The sequence below is a fragment of the Monodelphis domestica genome, chromosome 2 (genome assembly GCF_027887165.1).
Source record: "Monodelphis domestica isolate mMonDom1 chromosome 2, mMonDom1.pri, whole genome shotgun sequence".
Lineage (NCBI taxonomy): Eukaryota > Metazoa > Chordata > Mammalia > Didelphimorphia > Didelphidae > Monodelphis > Monodelphis domestica.
This window is the reverse complement of record NC_077228.1, coordinates 444,515,649-444,537,242: the sequence shown is the minus strand read 5'-3', so window position 1 is coordinate 444,537,242 and position 21,594 is coordinate 444,515,649. Positions and strand designations below refer to the sequence as shown.

Genomic DNA, 21,594 nt, shown 5'->3' with positions numbered 1-21,594 from the left:
CCCAGAATAGGATATTTCTGACCTATACCTATGGGGTTTCTCAAGGAATTGGATGAGAATAATTGACATTTAGAGGTAAAACAAGATTTCTAAGTCACTAAAGTTCAAATTCTTCCCTGGACACTTATTAGCTGTGTAGCCTTGGGCTAGTCTCTTAACCTCTGCCTCAGTTTCCCCATCTTTAAAATAGAAATAACAATCCCAATATAATAACACAATTCCTGTATAAATAATACTCTTAGGTGTTACTATTAGGGCAAAATGAGGTAATATTTACAAAGTGCTTTGTACACCTCATGATACTACACAAATGTTTATTTTTTTGTTACTATTACTCTGCTCTTGTTGCTGTTGCTTTTACTCACTTTTTCATTTGTAAAAATTGAATGCCAGAGAGGATGGTGTTTGGTCTATTAGCAGATCAACCAAGGTCAAAACTCACATTAACAATTATTACCTTTAAGCCAAATGGATACCTATCTTTGTCTTTATATATTTAATATTTATATATTTTACACTGTTATGATTATATTTGATCTTTATATTGATTATGGCCAGTTAATTTTCAGTTTGTATCAATTAAGTGGCATAGATTCCACTAAAGCTGTTAGGGCCTAGGGGGTTCTGGAGGTAGGTGAAACTGGCTAGAGATAGATTACTACAAAACCTATTTATTAATAACTATGAGGAGTATCAGGGACAGGATGAGGACATAGAAACTGATAGGAGATATATTACTCTAAAACTAAGATTTCTAAATGTAGTCTAAAACCCAACTGTACTGCAAGGGATTTCTTCTTGCCTGAAACAGATCTCCTTATACTACTCTTACTGTCTATCTACAAATCTATCTATTTATCTATCCTTATACTATTATATACATTTATTTTTCAACTCTCTGTCTACCCAGCCTCAGAGATTCAACCCCTGAGAGGTTACACAGATGCTGCTCTCTGCTGCCTCCTGTGGTATCCCAGGGAACAGCCTCAGCCACTCAGTTGAATGCTCTCAAAATCTCAGATGCAAAGATGTTTTTCTATTACTACTACTACTAAAAGCTAGATACCACCGAAACTTACAAATATTGATAAGAGCCAACTCCCTAGACACCTACGCCCAGGAAGTAAGCTCTAGTGAGTGATTCATTTTCCAACGGTCCTTTCCTAGGAGTTTCTTGGAATTCTTCTTAAGGAACCCCCTGAATTATATTATATAAATTCTCTTTCTTAAGGTAACCTTTAAATATATATATATATATATAATATAAATTCTCTTTCTTAAGGTAACCTTTAAAACTCTTTCCCTAACCTGGAAATCCCTCTTCTAAGCAGAACTTATTCTTTAATTAATCTAATTAACTAATTAATAGCTAATTAATTCTTATAATTAGAAATATTAAATAATTATATAACAATATAAAATAAATAGTATTAATATAAATATATGTTACATGCTTTATATATGTATTTTGCCTATTTTATACATGTATTTTGAATATTTACATGTTTTATATATGTTTTATACATTTTTATATTTTATGCATATAATTTATGCATATGATTCATATGGTCCACCTCTAAAACACATTGACTGTATGGCCCTGAGGAAGCCACTGAACTCCTGAAATGTTCTACTCTTTTCTCTAACACTCCAAGCAGGTAGATGAGGTTGTCCACTTGGAGCTCCCTTTCTTAATGAAATGGCAGTACTAGTCATTACTCCTATTTATATGTTCATTCTAAGCTTCAAAAAAAATCTTAAATAAAAAATGATCAGAAATAAATGACATAATCGATAAAAGTGCTACTTACACAAGATTACTATATAATTATGTCTTGCTCTAAGAGTATACCCATTAAAAATTTGCAGAAGTACTTGTGAAAGATAAGAGAAACTGTTTTTTAAGAGGGAAAAAGCCTCTATCCCATGTGCTGTGAAGATTAAGATAATTACTTGTCTTATTCAAAGGGGGAAGTGATCTTGTGCCTTAACATTCTGAAGCTTGTAAAAAGTGTTCTTTTGATGTGAATTATCCAGATAACTACTTCAATTTTCCACTTAAGTTGGCCTATGAAGATACAGAACCACTGGCTTAAATTTTAGTTTTGAAAACTTTGAACACATAAAGCATAAAACCAGCCTGATATTTCCTCTATTATTTTTACTGCCCTTTGATATTAATATTTACCCCCAAGTTGAGTCCTTTTTCATTTCCTGATTTCAATTGTATATTTTTAATTTAATTTAATTTTAAAAAAATATTTTCCATGGTTACACGATTCAGATTCTTCCCCTCCCTTCTTCATTCCTGGAGCTGACAAGCAATTCCACTGGGTTAACCATGTATTATCACTCAGAACCTATTTCCATATCATTCATTTTTTATAATAGAGTAATCTTTTAAATCTAAAACCCCAAATCACATACCCATATAAACAAGTGATATCAATTATATAAATATTAACAGGCATATTAGATATGTTTAAATTATATTTTATTTCATACTCCCTTGAGAGTATTAAATGGGGTGGAAATAGGGTATGGTGATAGACCAAAGTTTATTAAATAAATGGGTAGTTTGTAACCTTCGAAAAGATTCAAGACTCTTTGATCCATCATTGATTTTGGTTAATTGGCCTCTGTTACAAGCCCCTCTCTGATTTCACAGGGGAGTCACTCTCTCTCTAGCTGACAACTTAAGTATCTCTCCTTTGAGAGAGTGGAATAGCTACTTACGTAACTTATTTGAACTTAACTAATAATGCCTCTGTCTATAGCATGGTGGAAATAAATTTTCCTGTTGAAGAGTGAATGAGATTTTTTTCATCATATATTTATTTTAGGTGGCATAGTATTAGTATCAATGATTGCCTTGGGTATAACCTAATGTTATATGATAGTAAACATAAACCTCATCCTAACAAAAAAGGGCACTCAATTTTTCATTTTAAGCTGCCATTACAGAGAGCATGAAGGATGAAAGAAGCACCCATTAAATGGGGATTCTGAGCCCTAGGATATCCTGACCCTTTAAGGGGAGTCAGATTATTCTCCAGTGTTGCTCTGTCTCATTATTTTCACCCCAGAGTTCCATGGATTTAAAGCCTTTCAAAACTTACTTGACCCCAACAGCTTTCAGTTTTCTCACACCTTGCTCCCTGCTCTGGATTCTTCAATCTTGTGCCACTGATCTCCTTCCCATTCCATGAACATGACACTCCATCTCCTCTGGGCAATTTCACCGACTTTCTACCTTGACTGGAATGCTCTCCTTCCTCTGCCCAAATACTACCCTCCCAGGCTTCCTTTAAGTCCTCCCCAAAATCCTGTCTTTGATAGGAAGCTTTTCTCTATACCTCTTAATTCTAATCCATTACTCCTTTTAGTTGTTTCCTCTATCCAGTATCACTTATTTGAACATATCTGTAACTTAAAATGTGGTATTTATTGTATTAAATTATGAACTAATTGAGGGCAGGGTCTGCCTTTTGCCTCCTTTTGTATCTCTAGTTCTTAACATATAGTAGGCATTTAATAAATGTTTATTTACTGATTTTGTAAAAAATTTTTTGAATTGAAAATTTTTGTAAAAAAAATATTTTACTGATCATGAAAAATCCCTGCAAAAAACCAAAATTTAAAAATTCTGTCCAGTGAATGGGAAGTACTCATTGTACAAACTTAAATGAGCAACAAAAACCACTGTTTATTTTATTTACCACAAATGAAATGCTTAAAACACAAGACTCATAAGTGTGTGATAAGGAATATTTAAAGCATGAAACAATAATCCACATCCTAGTATACCCTCCCCAAAGGTGAGGACACATTGTAGTACTACTACACAGACATTTTCATCTCTCACCTACCTACCTTCCTACAGACTTAATAAGGTCCAGATATTCCTACCATCTGAGACAAGATTTAGGCTTTCTTAGCCTTTCCAGGTACCGAATTCTCCAAGTAGCTTCTCCTCTGAGAAGCTGTTATGGAAATTACCTGCTGCTGGGGAACCAGGACCCAGCTCAGAAACTCCTAACTTTTATACCTAAGGATATTACCCACAGGACTGTATATGTACATTCTTCAGTATTACTTCAGGGAAAGGAATACCAGATAGAAATAGCTAGGGACAAGAAGTCCAGACTCAGATTCATCCCAAAAATAATAATAATACCTGTTCTCATTAAACCACTATGACTGATGAGAGAAGAGAAAAGAGGGGGAGAAAACCCCCCCTTTCCCCTGGCTGAAAGTCTAATGGAATGAAGGTTCTAGCTGTTTCCCCAAAAAGAGGTCACTTCAAAAAGGAACAGAAGCAATCTTTTCTTCATTCTTTTATGTCCCACAGTGTTGGAGTTTCTTCCATCTCATTAGAGCCTCAGTCTCAATGAGAGTTTGCTTTGTTATCTCAAGAACAAGTATGTAACCTTCAAAAGAGGCCAGTGTGACTGCTCAGTTGCAAACCCTGTTATGTGATAATCTATAGCATTTAAAAAGAGATTTTGAAGGCTCTTCCTTATAGTTATCTTGATTTTGAAACATGCTATGCAGATATACTTCTTTTGATTTTTTTCTATTTTAAATTTCAATTCATAGCTTCTTTAGCATCCCTCAAATTTGATTTAAAAAATGTTTTCTAAAATGTAGTGTTCAAGAGATTTTTTGAAATTCCTATATGCACATGATAGTATAAAATTTTCATTGGAAACACTTTAAAATGTGAAACAATTGTGTGATTATGTATTAATAAAAGGGACAAATCAAATGTATTTTAGGATGATAGTATCAGCAACTTCTTTCTTAAAGGGCCTTTATAGAATTAATTAAGCCATAGATGTCAAAGATGTGATCCACAGACCTCATGTAGCCCACAAAACACCTGAATATGGCCCAAATCAGATTAAAATTTATGAAGTGATGCAAAGAGAAGTTGGAAGAACCAGGAGAATGTTGTACATTGTGACAGCAATAATGAGCAATAATCAAGCGTGAATGACTTCACTTCAGTAATCAAAGGATCCGAGACAACTCCAAGAGATTTATGATGAAAAAGGACATCCACAGTCATAGAAGGAGCTGATTGAGTCTGAATGCAGATTGAAACATCTCATTTTTCACTTTTATTTCCATCTTGTGTATTTTTCTTGTATAGCTGACATGTGGCTTCTTTTACAACATGATGAACATGGAAATATGTATTGCATGATAGCACACTTATAACCTCCCTACTCCCTGGGAGGGGTGGAAGGAATGAGACAATACGGATTGCAAAACATTAGAAAACAATTATTAAAAATTCTACCTACATGTAACCATAAAAAGAAAATTATAATCAAAAAGTTTAAAACTAGAATTGGTAAATATTTAATAAGATAAATAAAAATACAGTTTGATAATACTACATTTTAAAATTAAGTCAATATGTACCCAGTAGGGATCCTTTTATATGGTATAATGGCCCCATGTCTACTTGATTTTGACAGCCCTAATCTAAACCAATCCCCTCATGTGTCAGAGAAGGCTGAGAGAGGTTCCATGACTTAGATAAATTCTCATTAGTAAAAAATGGTAGAGCTGAAATTTGACCTCAGGCTGTTGGTCCCCAAGACTAGTACTCTTTTTAATTCATCATGATATGTCAGTCTCTCACTGTCTCTGTCTCTCTTTCTCTCTCTGTCTCTTGTCTCTCTCCTTGTAGAATTCATTGACCTTTCTCTTTCTGGTACACTTGGCTGCAAAAACACCCCAGCAGTAACTATGACTGATAAGCTAGTCATGTGCATAATAATTAATTACAATAAGTCTTCATTTTCCAGGACACATAATTTACAGTTAACAATCCTTGCCTGTTTGATGAAGTGTGAACATAGGAAATAACACATCCAAATCGCTAAAGAAAGGACCACAACATGGAAAACAGTACTGGAAATTTCAATGAGAGCTCTGCTTATTCATCTGTTATAAAGGAAATTAAACATTCCTTTCATAAATATCTTAAGTTTTTGTAAGAATTAATGATATTTTAACTTGCTTCAAGACACTCATGACTTTGAGGTAGCATATCTTTCAACAAAAAACTATACCAACAGAAGGATTAATAGTACTATAATAAGTGAATTCATCATTATTACTCCTATAATTAGAGATATTCAATGTTCCTTTGGGCTTTAGAAATGGACTGAGTTGTAGAATCTTTCCCCTCTTATTATTTATTTATTTTTAAGATTATATGTAAATACATTTTTAATAATCATTTTCTAACATTTTGCAAAACATAGTCTCTCTTCTAACCCCCCTCCTTCTCCCCGAGAAAGCAGATAATATAATGTAGATTGTACATATATTATCATACTATATATTTCCAAGTTTGTTTTGTTGTGAACAAGATACATATTGCTTACACCAGAGAAAATTTCATGGAGGAAATAAAGTGAAGAATGGTATGCTTGATTTTGTATTCAGACTTCCAATTCTTTCTGTGGCAGTAGATAACGATTTTTGTAATTGTCTGGATCTTTGCCCTGTTGTTAATATTTAGGTCATTTACAGTTGATTATCTTACAGTTTTGTTGTATCTGTGTACAATGTTGGTCTGGTTCTGCTAACTTTACTTTGTATCACTTATTTTATGTATTTCCAGGGTTTTTTTAATGATCATCTTGTTGGTCCTTTATTATGGCAAAATATCATTCTATTACAATCACATACTATACCTTAATCAGCCATTCCCCAACTGATGTACATCTTTTTGGAGGTGTAGAGTCTTTCATTAACTTCAGAATGTTATAGAAAATAAAAATACTATCATAGAACACAGGATAACTTCATTACCGATGAATTAATTTGCTGTTATTTTGTTTATACTTCCTGTTTATAGGTTAGATTTTGACTCTGTAATTTGGGGAGAATATGACTGTAAATTATCTATCTATCTATTTATCTATCTATCTATCTATCTATCTATCTATCTATCTATCTATCTTCCTATCATCTTACAATGATTGAATCAGATCCAGAATCCCAAATATGAGTATTTTTATTTATGTGTGTATATGTGCATATCTTTACATGTGTATATAGTTGTTTTTGATTTGCTTTTATCTAGAGTTGTGATTTAATCATTATAAGAAGCTCCTGGTAAACTGAAGATCAGTGACCATTCTGCAAAGTATATTTTTAGACTGTTGCCTGAGTCTGGTGAAGTCATTATTTGCCCATGGTAACTAAGGTCAATATATATCATTATTAGAACTCAAACCTAAGTTGGTCTTGACCCAGAAACTGTTTTTCCATCAACTCTTAGTCACTTTTGAAGATTAATATTATAGAGAAAATGGTTTCAATGAACTTGAAATGTAATTATACTTGAAATATAATTGTTTAGAACCTTCTCAAGAATCTGTGTTACCCTTAGTAATTGCTCAATTTTGAAGAAGGATAAGCTTTAGTCTTATAATTCTTTAGACAATCCTTAGCTATGAAAATGTAAGAAGAGAAATATGATTTCAAATACATTTTGAGGATATTTCTACTATGAAAATGAAGAAATCATTTTTAACTTCAAACAAATTGGGATTTCACCTCTGTCACTAACCATCCACCACTCACAATTTAAAAAGTCAGATCTGAAAGCCTTTTTGCCACAGAGTAAAGCCAGATCAAGAGTATATAATGTAAATGAGTAAAATATTTATTCTCTTCCACAATAATAGTATTTTATTGTCATTTCATAAACCAGAGAAGGAGATTTAAACAAACTTCAGTAGAGAATAAACTACATAACCATTAGATTATTAAATGTTTTGTTTCTCTCTCTACCAGGGTCCATCATGCTGGGATGATGTCCTAATTTCAAACAAAATAAGTGGCGTTTGCCATTTCCCAGACTGCAATGGAACTGGAGCAGTAAGTACCTGGCCAAAATTCAGTGCTTTTTTTGAGAAAAGAATGATGCTATCAATTTGTGAAATGTATATCTAAGATCCAAAATCCAATGCAAGGGTTAAAGTTCATTGTGATTATATATTTCTGCTAACAAAGGGGTTGATAGGACTTATAATTTATTTGAGTCCCATATAATATCCATCACCAAAAGTTCTTTACTTACATAAATGATCCTTCTATTCCTGTTGACATAGCATTTTAGTATAGAGTTCCCTTTGATGTGCTTGTATCACTTTTCCAAGAAATTGTTCAAGTTTGAGTGTTGATTCCTTTAATAACTAAGAACTCTTCACAAAGTGATATTAATGGAATGAATAAGAGGTTAGCAGCCCAGCTGCTAAGAATGAGGGATGAAGGGGAAAGAATGTTCAATGTTAATCTCTTTGTCATGATCCATAATATTTTACATTTATATTCTATTTAACCCAGAAAATTGCTGTTTCTTATCTGTTACTATCTTTTCCTGGCCAGTTTCCTAATGAAGAATTTTTTTTTATTTTACAAAGTGTGTTATGAATTATTGAATATCTTAAATACAAGTCCATGCTGTCTGCATTTTGCTTACTTCTGTACGTATATAGCATTGATTAGTGTGAGAATTGTGTTGTCCAGTGGATAGGAGCTGGTATGGAAGTCACAAAGACAGGTTCAAGCTCTGACTCATATAAGAACTGGCTAGTTGGACCTGGAAAAGTCAATCAACTTCTCAGTGTTCTAGGCTTATCTCTAAGACTGGCAATTGCAGAAATGTTGTTAACCTGTGTTATTAATGATGTTCCTTTACCTGGAAATTATCAAAGTAGGGAAACCATAGGTTCAGTCTCTAATCCTATCTTCCTTGTTAAGTATATTAAGTATATTAAAACTTTTTTTTCAAGGAGAAATCCTTTATTTTCTTTTACTGTTGTACATCCCTTGGTTCAATGGATAGAAAACGATGCTTGGAATGCCTGAGTCCAAAGCTACCCCCAAACACTTAATAACCATTTGACTCTGAGCAAATTAATTTACTTCTATCTGCCTCAGTTTCCTCAACTATAAAATAGGATAATTAATAGCACTTACCTTACAGGGTTATTGTGAGGGTCAAATGATATAATACTTATAAAAAACATTTAGCAGAACTCTTGACATGTAGTTGATAACATATAAATGTTTATTCCATTTCCTTCTTCCTTTTTTATCCCCCATTTTAACAAAAGAAAAAAGAAGGATGAAATCTTCATAACAAATATTTGTCATCAGGAAAAGCAATTTTTCCTGTTGGACCATATCCAGAATTATATTTTATTCTGCATCTTCATCACCTTAAAAAAGTTATTTCTTGAAAAGTTTTTGAATTCTAAAAATAATTTCAGAATAATTTGGTCCATAAGTTTATCAGAACAGGCAGCAAGCATTGTAGTTAGTGTTTTATTGTGTTGTTTATGTTTTGTGATATTTTATTTTATTTTTTACCCAGAATAGCTTGAGGCCATAACAATATGATAGCATGCATTTCCTCTGTTTTGGCAGCAGAGATGTCAGTAGTGCTGAAATAGAGATACTGCTCTGATGCCAATACAAATGTCATTGTTAGTTCACAAACTGTCACAACCAGCTGGCAGTTAATAGTCTCTCTAAAACACAGTATCAGTCACTAGCAACAGGTATAATATTTGGACTTAAGACATTAGACTTGAGTACTCCCTGAAGTCTGCTGAATTGCCACAGGAGATAATAAGAAAGCAAAAATTTATAGTAAAATTATAATTCAATCATATATAAAATTGGAAGCCATGAAGGGATTTTTTAAAAATGCAAACATCGTTATACCCAGGTAGCAGAGAAATCCAGGAAAGCATAATGATTTGTGTGTTGCCCACAAATTTCAAAATATGCTTCGAATAGTTTTTAATAAATATCATTTCCCTATCTAGTAACTGTAGATCAGAAGAAAATTTTAGGCATGAATATAATTATTGTTATATATCTCTTTCCAGCAATGCTTATTTCCCTGAGATTAATCTGTGCCATCACCAGAGCCCAGTTGGAGTCTTCCTTCTTTACTTGAGTTGTAAAATATAAAAGAGAATTTAAGTACTTAAAAGTAGGAATTCACAAATAACTAGTGTTGTTCAAATACAAAAGAAAGAGGTATTAAATTCATTCTCCTACTTAACTTTTCCTTGAACAAATAAAGAAAAATGAATAAGTGGAAGGGGGAGACTAGAGGTTTTTTAAAAAAAAATTATAACTCAAATTTTACAATTAAAAGTTATTGTTTCCCTTTTTGCCCTATTTGTCCAGACACTTGAAGAAGGGAGATAAGAGAGATTTGGTTATTGAATTGAATTTTTCTGGGTCTGATAACTTACCTTTCTCCATCTATAGATTACACGAGGGTGGTAGTCTTTAGTTCTATTGTTCTATTTTTCTAGGAAAATGGAGTATATGTTCTTTAGCTTTGTCACTACATTTTCCCTTTTTGGGAAGAGGTATTCCCTTTTAAGAAATAATGCACAAACCCGTTTGAGAATAGTCCTTTATTAGAAGATCTTGGAGTATTCCTTCCATACTCACTTTTCTGTGTTTGCTCTGTAAATAGTAACTAACTCAACATTACCATTATTTCTCTAAAAGGACTGCCATTAGATTACTGACCATCTGTTTAATTTCACTATTCCTTTCCTCTCAATAATTGTGGTCTTCTATTAGAATGTAAAATTTTTAAGAGCAGAGAGTATCTCTCTTTGATTTTTGTATTCCTGGTTTAGCATAAAGCTTACTTAATAAATGCTCAAGAAAAGATAACCTTAATGACAGACAAATAATGCAAACACAAGTCTTCCTACTGGATATCCCACCTATCACTAAATGGGGAGGAGGATGCAGAATTAACAAACATATCAATATCATCCCTTTCTGAAGTCTGATGATTTCAGCTAATTGAAATATGGTGGCACCTACCAGCTAGAAAGGTTTGAATGGAGTAGTGAGAGGGATTGAATGGCTTTAGGAAAATGATTCTCAGAGGATAGGATGAAAGTTAAATTATTATTATTTTATTTAATGAAGCCAGCTATTATGTGAACTAACATCCAAGCTCTGGGCACTAGCCCAATCTTGATTTTGAAATAATCCTTATTCAAGCATGTTATATATTGAGACATCAATGTTACTTCAGGGAAGAAACATCCTAGGGCATGAGGGGGTCCTGTATGTTTATATATTTATTTCTCAAGTGAAATAATCCTTGGATTTAGAATAATTATAAATCCAAAAATGTTTCTAGCAAGCTTCTGCCTATAATGGAGAGTACAGAATTCCTTTCCACATTTCTAACTCTTTATGAACCTGTGATCGAAATGCTAGAAAATGAATTCACCACAGAAAAAGCTATCTACTGCCATAGAAGGAATTGATGGAGACTGGATGCAAACTAAAGCTTGCCATTTTGACATTTCCTTCATGAGCATTTTTTATTGTATAAGCGATATGTGTCTTCTTTCACAACATGATGAATATGAAATATGTATTGCATGATAGTACATGTATAAACTATCTATAACATATTTATTGCCATTGTGTGGAGGGGGGAGAAATGGGAGCAAGGAAGAGAATGTTGTTTGCAAAATGTCAGAAAATAATTATAAAAATTGTAATTGCATGTAAAAATAAAATAAATGCATAAAAAGAAAAATTTGAAAAATATGGTTCCAAAATGAGATAAAAAAGAAGCCAAAGACTTGTACACTACTTAGAAACTTTTGCTTGAATATTAAGAATACTTTCTTCTAGAAAATAGTTAAAGGCATACAAGAAAGCAAGCCAAAAATAATAGTATATTTTAAAAAAGAAAATTTCCACCAGGAAACAATTGATTACTGATATGGGATCCATTGCTGAATTAGCTTTCTGTCTAGAGTCATATCATGGACTAGGAAGAACAAATATCCAATTAATTACCTAGTTTGATGAAAGAATTAAGATAAAAAAGAGAGAACAAGAATTAACAGCTTAAATCTGACCTATTAAAACAAGCTATTGCAATAAAACAAAGAAACAAGAAAAAGGAAAAGACATTGAAGTACACATTATTTCATACAGATTTTTAAATTATATAACACAAATACACAGGCAAAATTTGCAATATTTTCAGATTTATAAAAAAGCATGGAAAACAATAAGAAAAAATGGACTAAATTTTCTTACAGTTTTGAGTTCAAGTGATTCCTTTTAGTCTACAAAATCCTATCACTGTATATCCATGTGTCTATAGATACACATGCATATATGACTATATAGAGGTATGAAATATTTATGTGTGTATTTTGTGAATTTATATGTGTAAGTATACTTATGTATATACATACACACATATACATATTTATATATGTGGAGTAAAAAGGAAAGTAATTTGATTGATAGTGAGACTACATAAATCATATTTTCTTGCCTGAATGAAATTTAACTTAACATGCCTTTTTCTATGTCATGAAGCTACAACTTTTACTATAAATCTAAATGTTTCATTGTATGTTTAACATTATAGTATAGTGAACAGAAGCTATATGGTTTATACATATGTATATATAATTACACATAGCTCTCTATATAGATGTACATAAATACATATACATTAAAATCTCTGCCTCATATATTTTAAAATCTTAGCTGCTGAGATCATGTCTTGGAATTTTAAAGCAACTTCTTTCTAGTCATTAAATGTTACCTTTTATAGTTTTATCCTTTTGGGGATTTTCAGAAATGAATTTTTGATCATGATTCCTCCTTTCCCTGTTTATTTCCTTTCTTCTTATATTATATTGTCTGTTGTATAGATTTATGAAATGAAAATGTTTTCTCTTGATGAAAACAAAAAGTATCATGATTTTTCAAAAAATGAAATAAAATTATTTTAGATTTTGAATAGCTATTTTTTAATATTTTTTCTCAATTTATTGGTGTAGCACTTATGGGTACCCCACAACTCAGCAAATAGGACTCTCAGACAATGCTAGCCAAGATTCCTGATACTCTGTAGATCATTCTTCATTCAGCTATAATTCACTATCCCTCATTACTTTGTTTACATTGTCCAAGCAGGCAGAGGACATTGTTGGTTCAACGTAAAGGCATTTTATGAAATAGTATAGTGACATATATGACAATAAAACATATTCCCCATAAACTGAGGGCATACTCTCCCCCCAAAAATCAATAGGAAGAAGAGACACATCTCAGGAACATATACGGTTAGAATACACATGTGTATAGAAACATATATGGCTAGACAATGGGTATGGAGGGTTATGCACAGAGAACACATTACCAGACATGCATTGAGTAACCTTCAGGGCTGTTGTTGTTTTCTGGTGATATCTTACAATGCCTGAAACCCAATGGTTTCTATTGGCAGTTTAGTCTTTTCTGGACGTTGTTCTGCTGATTCTATGATCATCTCTGGGTGCTGCCAAATATCACCTCACTAAGTGCTTTGTAATGGAACTGTTCTTTGCTTCCATTTTTCTGGAGAGACCTGACTGAAGTGATTACTTTGCTTTATGGAAGGATCTATGCTCCTAGTATACCCCCTAAAATAAATTAATAGATTTTGGGAGGCTTTTTGAAGTTAAGAGCCCTTGCACTAGAAGAAATCTTTGCATGAGAGATAACCATTTCTCCATTCAACAATGGAAAAAATAGAACCTCATATAAGACAGATTAGTATAAGAGAGGGTGTAGGTACAGTCCTATTCTTAGAGATAAACTGGACACTAGGAAATATGTACTAAAAAAAGTCTATTGGATTTGGCAGCTGGTTATTGACAACCCTTAGGAGAGTAATTTCAGTATAATGATGGCTGAAGGCAGATAACAAGGGACTGAAGAGACAAGATGATGAGTATGTGTCAGCAATCATTTGTAGGCAGCTTTTAAAGAAGTTTAGCAAATTGTAGAAAGGAGAGGGATATAGTAGAGGGATCAAAGGAACTTATTTTTGGGGGAAGAACAGTTTCTTTACAGGTAGGGGTAAGAGTGAGAATGAAAATACATGGAAAAACTGATGAAGCTATTACTGCAACAAGGCTTTGGAAGGGTTAGCAGGGTCTTGTACCTAGAGTGAAAGTAGAGGTATTTTACCCATATCAGGAACAGGGAAAGTTTAGCCTCTTTCATAGAAAGAAAGAGAGAGCAGATGCTGCTTCTAAGAATTTTGTAGTGCTAGAGCAGGAAAAATGAGGAAACAAGTCCAACAAACCTCTGGCTTTTGATAAAATTAATTCCCAGCCCATCCAACATTATTTTTTTTATATGGTGCTACATTTTAAATGTTTCCTTACATTTTCTAATTCACATTCTCTCCCTCACTTCCACCCCTCTGTCCTCCCCCAAGATGGCAGGTAATATGATATTATACACATATATCATACAATACATATTTACATGTTCATCATGTTATGAAAGAAGACACATATCACTTACAGTGGAGAAAAATTCATGGAAAAAATAAAATGAAGAATGGTGTGTTTCAAGCTGCATTCAGACTCCATCAGTTCCTTCTATAGCAGTGGATAGTCTTTTTTCCTAATGAGTTCCTTGGGGTTGTTCTAGATCCTTACATTGTTGGCTTCCCCAGCGATGCCATTTGTAGCTGACCATCATATATCATTGCTGTTCCTGTGTATAACATTCTCTTGGATCTGCTCACTTCAATTTGTATCACTTCATTAAAGTCTTTCTAAGCCAAATATATTTTTATGAAGGTAAAGAGTCAGTGCTAATTACTGGGATGAAAAATAGAAAACAGTGACCCCATGGAGCGGAAATTCTCCTATGGAGACATAACATGTAAACAGGATGTCTGTCAATCTGTCCTATCAATCGATCGATCGGTCGGTCTATCTGTCTATCTTTCTCTCTGACTGTATGACTTTCTGCTTATCTATCTTTTATCATAACTGCAAGAGGAAGGAAAGGATATTTAGCTTAGGAGATCATAGTAGGCTGTTGATAGAAACAGTGGCACATGAACTAAGAAATCCTTGAGGTGACCTAGTGATTTCAAGAGGCATAAATGAACAGAACTTCTAGACACTGGAGGACAAATTTTGCAAAGCTGTGGAGGCATATATGCCTAGTTTTGGGAGTAGTATGTTGGCTAATGTTGCTAGAGCAAAAAGCCTCTTAAGGGTAGTAATATTTAGTAATGCTCAAAAAAGATATACTGAAACAAGACTATGAAGGACTTTAAATATCATACTTTCATAATGGATTATTTTCCACCATAGAAATAGTAAAATAACTGACATTTTGGAATTAAATAAATATGAATTTTATATTCAAATGTAATACAATCAAGTTCTCTCAAATTGTGATAAATTACTTAGTTATTAATTTTTGTTTAATAAAAGAAATGTTTCAGTTCATACTATACAGAAATTATTCATCTCACATTAATGCCTATTAGGCTCAATATATAAAATGATCTAGCTAGTTGCAGCAAAAATAGTTCCTTATAGTCTGTATCACTCATTTCAAATTATTGGTTGACATTTAGCTGAAATAAAATAAATAATAAATAATCTCTCAGACTAAATAACTGATTTATAGAGCATTTAAATCATGTTTTTGTTTTGATGAAAATCATTTTCTAAAAGTATATGGGATTTGAGCATAACCACAATCTCATTTTACATAAAAAATTAATTTTTGGCTTGTTCAAGCTCATGCAAAATAAGAATTTAGAGTTTTGCAGTGTAAGTCCTTTATGTATTACCTTTATTTTTCTGTTTTGTTTTGTTTCCTAGCCTTCTAAGAATAGTGTTTTTCTTTTAGCCCAAGCCTGACCTAAAGACCAAAGAACCATAGTTTCAGACAGCAACAAGTTTTATGCCAATAACCAGTCAACTTGTGACAGAACTATTTTCATTCACAAAGCATGGAGGACATGTTAGTCCCATGTTGTTTCTTTTTGTCAGATATACCCATATAAACAGATAATAATTAACATCAGAAGAAATGTCTTCAAATACAGTCAAGTGGGTGAACCATCCCCCAGAACTCCCAACATCAATTCACTTTAATAAGTGTGTATTAATTACTAGCTATGTGCAAAACACTTGCCTGGACCATTTTGTTATGCTGGTAAGTGAAAAGTAATTACTTCCTTTAGGTAGGAGTGGTTTGATGTCAGGTTGTATAGGATAGAAAATTAATAAACAGGATAAAGGAGTGAATGGAAAAGAGATCCTCCACTTACTCCTTTAAGTTTTATACTATATTTGTAGTGGAAGGACAATTTGCAGGTTTTGTTGTTCACTCCTTTCATCTGTATTTGACTCTTTGTGACCCCATTTGGGGTTTTCTTGGCAAAGATTCTGGAATGGTTTGCCATTTCCTCCTAGGGTTTGTTTTGCATATGAAGCAAGTGAAACCAACAAAGTTAAGTGACTTGCTTAGGTCACACAGTTAGTAAGTGTCTGAGGGCAGATTTGTGTTCAGGAAGATGACTCTTCTTGATTTCAGGTCTGGCACTCTATCCAAATAAATTCAAGTAAATTAAGTCCCTTCTCTTTCCCTCCCTCTCTGTCTCTTTCTCTTTTAAATACTAAAATGCCCTGTTATATGGAAATTTCTAAGTTAAACCATAGTAATGATCACTGATTAAGTCTGAATCCTGACTATGACATAGAATTCATTGAAGCTATTGAAGGAGTGGTGAATGGGGTGAGATTGGATCCAAATCTGTGATTTCATTACTCTAGACCAGAGGTGTCAAATATGAAGTCTGGCTACTTGCTGCTCACAACTCTCCTGATCTCCTGAACCAAACTGAAATATATAACAAAATAAATAAAAAGGCAATGGAAATATTTAAAAGTAAAAGTATAAATGAAAACAGGTAATATTAATATGTGGTTTTGTAAGTCATTATGCCTCCCACAAAGATCCTTAATATGTTTTAATTTTCCCTATTTTTCTTTGAGTTTTGACACTTCTGATCTGTACAACTCTTGATAAGAAAATTCTTTTGACCAATGCAGTTTAGCAATTATTCTGCTTACATATAGTCTTAGAGAATTTCATGAGGCACTAAAAGATTAATTAAATGATATGCCCAGGGTTATGCATACAATGTAGATTTAAAGTGATTCTTGAAAGTAATGAATGCTGGAGGGGATGTGGCAAAATTGGGACATTAATGCATTGCTGGTGGAGTTGTGAATTGATGCAAACATTCTGGAAGGCAATTTGGAACTATACCCAAATGGCGCTAAAAGACTGTCTGCCCTTTGATCCAGCCATAGCACTGCTGGGTTTGTACCCCAAAGAGATAATAAGGAAAAAGACTTGTACAAGAATATTCATGGCTGTGCTCATTGTGGTGGCAAAAAATTGGAAAATGAGGGGATACCCTTCAATTGGGAAATGGCTGAACAAATTGTGACATATGTTGGAGATGGAATACTATTGTGCTCAAAGGAATAATAAACTGGAGGAATTCCATGTGAACTGGAACGACCTCCAGGAATTGATGCAGAGTGAAAGGAGCAGAACCAGGAGAACATTGTACACAAAGACTGAGACACTGTGGTACAATCGAATGTAATGGACTTCTCTACTAGTAGCAATGCAGTGATCCAAGATAATTCTGTGGGACTTATGTGAAAAAACGCTATCCACATCCAGAGGAAAAACTGTGGGAGTAGAAACACAGAAGAAAAACAACTGCTTGATCATATGGGTCGATGGGGCTATGACTGGGAAAGTGGACTCTAAAAGATCACCCTAGTGCAAATATTAATAATATGGAAATAGTCTTGATCAATGATACATGTTAAACCCAGTGGAATTTCACGTCAGATATGGCAAGGAGGTGGGGAGAGGGAAGGGAAAGAAAATGAGTCTCATAACCATGGAAAAATATTATAAATCATCTAATTAAATTAAATTTTAAAAAATAATATAAAAAAATAAAGTGATCCTTGAATGCTACTCTTTTGAGCATATACAATATAGAAAGAGCATGAAGAATATACCCTATGACCCACTGACCTCACAACCAGAACTATATCCTATTGATACAACTGAAAATAAAAAAAAATTGGATCCACAAAATGTTCAAAGAAATATTATTCATAATAATTGATAACCCATTGGTTCAGTAGGTGAATAAATTGTGGCTTGCGTGCATAATAAATATTATTGACCCCATAAGAAATGATAGATATAAAAATTATTAGCAAAATAAATGGGAAAATATTTGGTGGAATAGGTAAGGAAAGTCACATCAGAATAGTAATATAGACACTAGACATGAATGTGGTTAAAAAATTTACAGTGAAAAAAAATTTTAATTATATATATATATATATAAAAAAGTAAAGGCCCAGAAGGATTTATGGAATAGGACAGGATATATTATTATCTCATTAGAAGCACATTTAAAAAAAACTCATGAATAATATAATTTACATATTTAGGTGTAATCAGTTTTATTTCTGTATATTAATTTTTTATGGTTATAGTTAAAAAATTAAAGCATAAAGCAAAAAGGGATGTTGACTATTTCCAACATGGAAGTAGTTTCTGAATTAGCTGTGAACAAACTTCAAATCAAGTTTCCTTTATTTGGTACAACTCTTGGCCCAGTAATAGTGTGAACTGAAACATATGGATAGGTCCTGCTGAGGGAGTATCAAAGCTATTTGGCGAAATAATAATTTCTGTTTATATGTAGTTTTATATTATGATTTTATTTCAGCTTAATGTGCATACTTACTGGATTTTGAAAAAACCTGGGAATCTATATCTTCTCACAGAAATGTATATTATTAATAAGAAATAAGATCCTTAAGGTACGATATATATTTTCTCTTTTCTCAGAGTTTAATACTAGTGGGTACTTAAAAATGTTTATTGCTTCAATGTGTTATCTCATTTCAACTAAATGTTTTCTTTGTCAACTAAATGTCTTCGTGAGTAGGTTCAGGGATGCATAAATGGTGAATTGTGAAAAATATATCATAATTTGTACCTCATTTTATTATTAGTAAAGGAAACCTCCCAAAACTGTACAAGCAACAAGTTTAAATAACCTCAATCTCTCCACAAACTACTTACTGACTTGGTCTAGAGTGATATCAACTAGTCATGTCAGCAATCTCCAAGGTCAAATTAAGAAAGAAAATAGACAAAGATCACCAAGGAAACATTGATTTAGCCACAAAGAAAATTAAGTGTTGAGTAAGAAACAGAGAAGTTTCTAAAATCTTTTTTAATATAAAATATGAAATCAAAAATGACCATTTATTAGAGAGGATAGCATTAAGAAGCAAGGAATGGTACAGCAGGAGATTGCAAATGCAATCAGTGCAAAAAAGCAACATTTTGAGAATAGAAGCAAAGAAGGAATAAGTAGGATCTTTCATTGGGAGAGTGGATAAGAAGCAAAATGAGAATTTCAGGGCTTAACTGTTGCAGGTGAGTATGTAATATCCTCAGCGTAGATACATGGGAGCCTAATGGAGTGAGAATAGATACAAATATAAATGTAATGGGGCAAGAGAAAAGTCAGGCATATCATATTGGAAAGGGGAAAAAAGAGATCTCGTTCCTTCAAACAGGTGATGAATGATCTTAGGAAAGGCTTCATCATGCTTTGGTGGTCATTAAGAAACCATCATCTCTCTTAATCAGGTCACTCTAGCTCTCAGAAATTTATCAATAACCATAACAGAAGTAGAGGGTGTTTTTATTTGTTGGGGAGAGAAGATATTTCCTGAAAAGAATGTAATTGCTCATATACTAAACTTGAAAACTATCATGGGAAAATTCATTTGTGAACACAATCAGAGAATCTAAACCTAATGTGAAAGAAAATAAAAGCAAAACCAATTTTGGCAAAGTCCAGTTGGACAAGTTCTTTCCACCAAAGGTAGATTACTAACTTGTTTTCTTTTCAAGACTTATAATTGTACAAAATCCAAGTATTCCAATCCTAAAGAGCAATATTTGTATGACCTCCAAATGAGAAGCAAGATGCTAGTTGCTACCATGTGACACTGATGGCTAAGAGTCCCTTAGTCTTGACCTATGAATCAGTCAGATAACACATATTGATTAAATGATAATTATGTACCAGATACTGTGGATACTAAATAATATAAACAAACACACAAACAAAAAATAACCTCTTTATCCTTGAGATGCTTACATTCTAAGAGGGAAGACAATTGTAAATGATTAATATATACTAAATATATAGAGTAGATGGAAGGTAATCTCAAACAGAAGGCACAAAAAGCTGAAGAGACAAAGAACAGCCTCCTTCTGCAGAAAATGAAATTTCAGCCAAGCCTTGAAGAAACAAGGCATTTCAGGAGGCCATTTGCAACATTCTTGACCAAAAATAATTTTGGAATTACATGAAGTCATATTTTACACTCTAATTTTAAGCACATACCTCATGATTAATAGAAATTTAGTGGTCTACCTAGACAAGAAGTCAAGCTAGTCAACAGATAAAATGGTATTTTGTATACTGCCTTCTCTTTTCCCTTTGGCCACCCTTCCTCTTCCACAGTAATATATAATTATTGTTCTTGCCTCAAACTCCTAGAATATTTGAATGAACTTTTCCTAAGTAGGTTCAATAAAAATTCAGCTCTATAAACATTTATTGAGATAAATAAATTCTTTTAAGTTCCTTCACGTAAAAAGTCTATAACCATATTATTTGTTATGTGCTTGATACCAAAGGCAATTTCCCAAAGGCAAAACTAATGGACAGCCCATGTGTTCTAATACTGTCATCTGTACAATATTAGGGGAATGGGAGGAAGGCACACAGCACTGTAGGGATCCCTCCCTACACCCCCTGCAACATCCCCTGATGTCTATGGCCACTATGAGGCCCTACACCAGAATCAAAAAGAAAGGACCAGCAAAGATGGTTGTGATTTACATCATTGGAGCAATTATTCACATTGATTAGATCATAGATTATTTGGATCAATGAGTATGAAAATATTAGCTACCAGAAAATATGATAGCATATGAAACAATTAATAGAAATGCTAATCATATAGTTTTATATAATGTTTTTGAAGAATTTTCTGCAAATGCCACAGCCACAGAACCAGAAAAGAAATGTCTTACCACTAAAGTCCTTGGCACTGTCAAATGTTTCAAAATCAGAAAGTATTAGGATTTTATCAGTGGAAATAATATTAAGAAGGGGAATTAACACTGATTTGTTGCTGTACTCTTAAGAAACATGAGATTTTTCCATCTGACTGATAGCTGAAATTTTTTAAAGGTCCTGTCACTGCCATTATAATGTGAGTTCTTTGAGAACAGGGACTGTCTTGCTTTTCTCTTTATATTCTCAGCACTAAGATTAGTGTTTTCTAACTTTTAAGTACTGAATAAATACATCATTCATTCATTCATTCATTCCTTTACTTCTCCCACAAGCAATCTGTGAGTTGGAATTTCAAGAAGTTATTTGTAAGAGGGAGAAAGTTAAGGGATTTATATAAAAGGTTGGACTAGATTATTTAAGAATAGCATCGACAGGATAGGGTAAGATATCTAACCTACACACTAAGAATTTTGTCCTGGCTCTGTCTCAACCCAGGAAGGACTAGTTAGACCTTA

General features: G+C 33.0%; 1 protein-coding gene across 4 annotated transcripts in view; it reads left to right on the top strand.

The window, feature by feature from the left end:
* The window catches only part of PRKN (parkin RBR E3 ubiquitin protein ligase), a 1,990,036-nt gene that overhangs the window by 952,133 nt on the left and 1,016,309 nt on the right, over nucleotides 1-21,594 (top strand). For all 4 annotated transcript variants that reach the window (XM_007484868.2, XM_056814364.1, XM_016429709.2 and 1 more), the window contains one exon: nucleotides 7,825-7,908. In XM_007484868.2, the coding sequence (XP_007484930.1) occupies nucleotides 7,825-7,908 (84 nt within the window). The remainder of the gene's footprint in view (nucleotides 1-7,824; nucleotides 7,909-21,594) is intronic.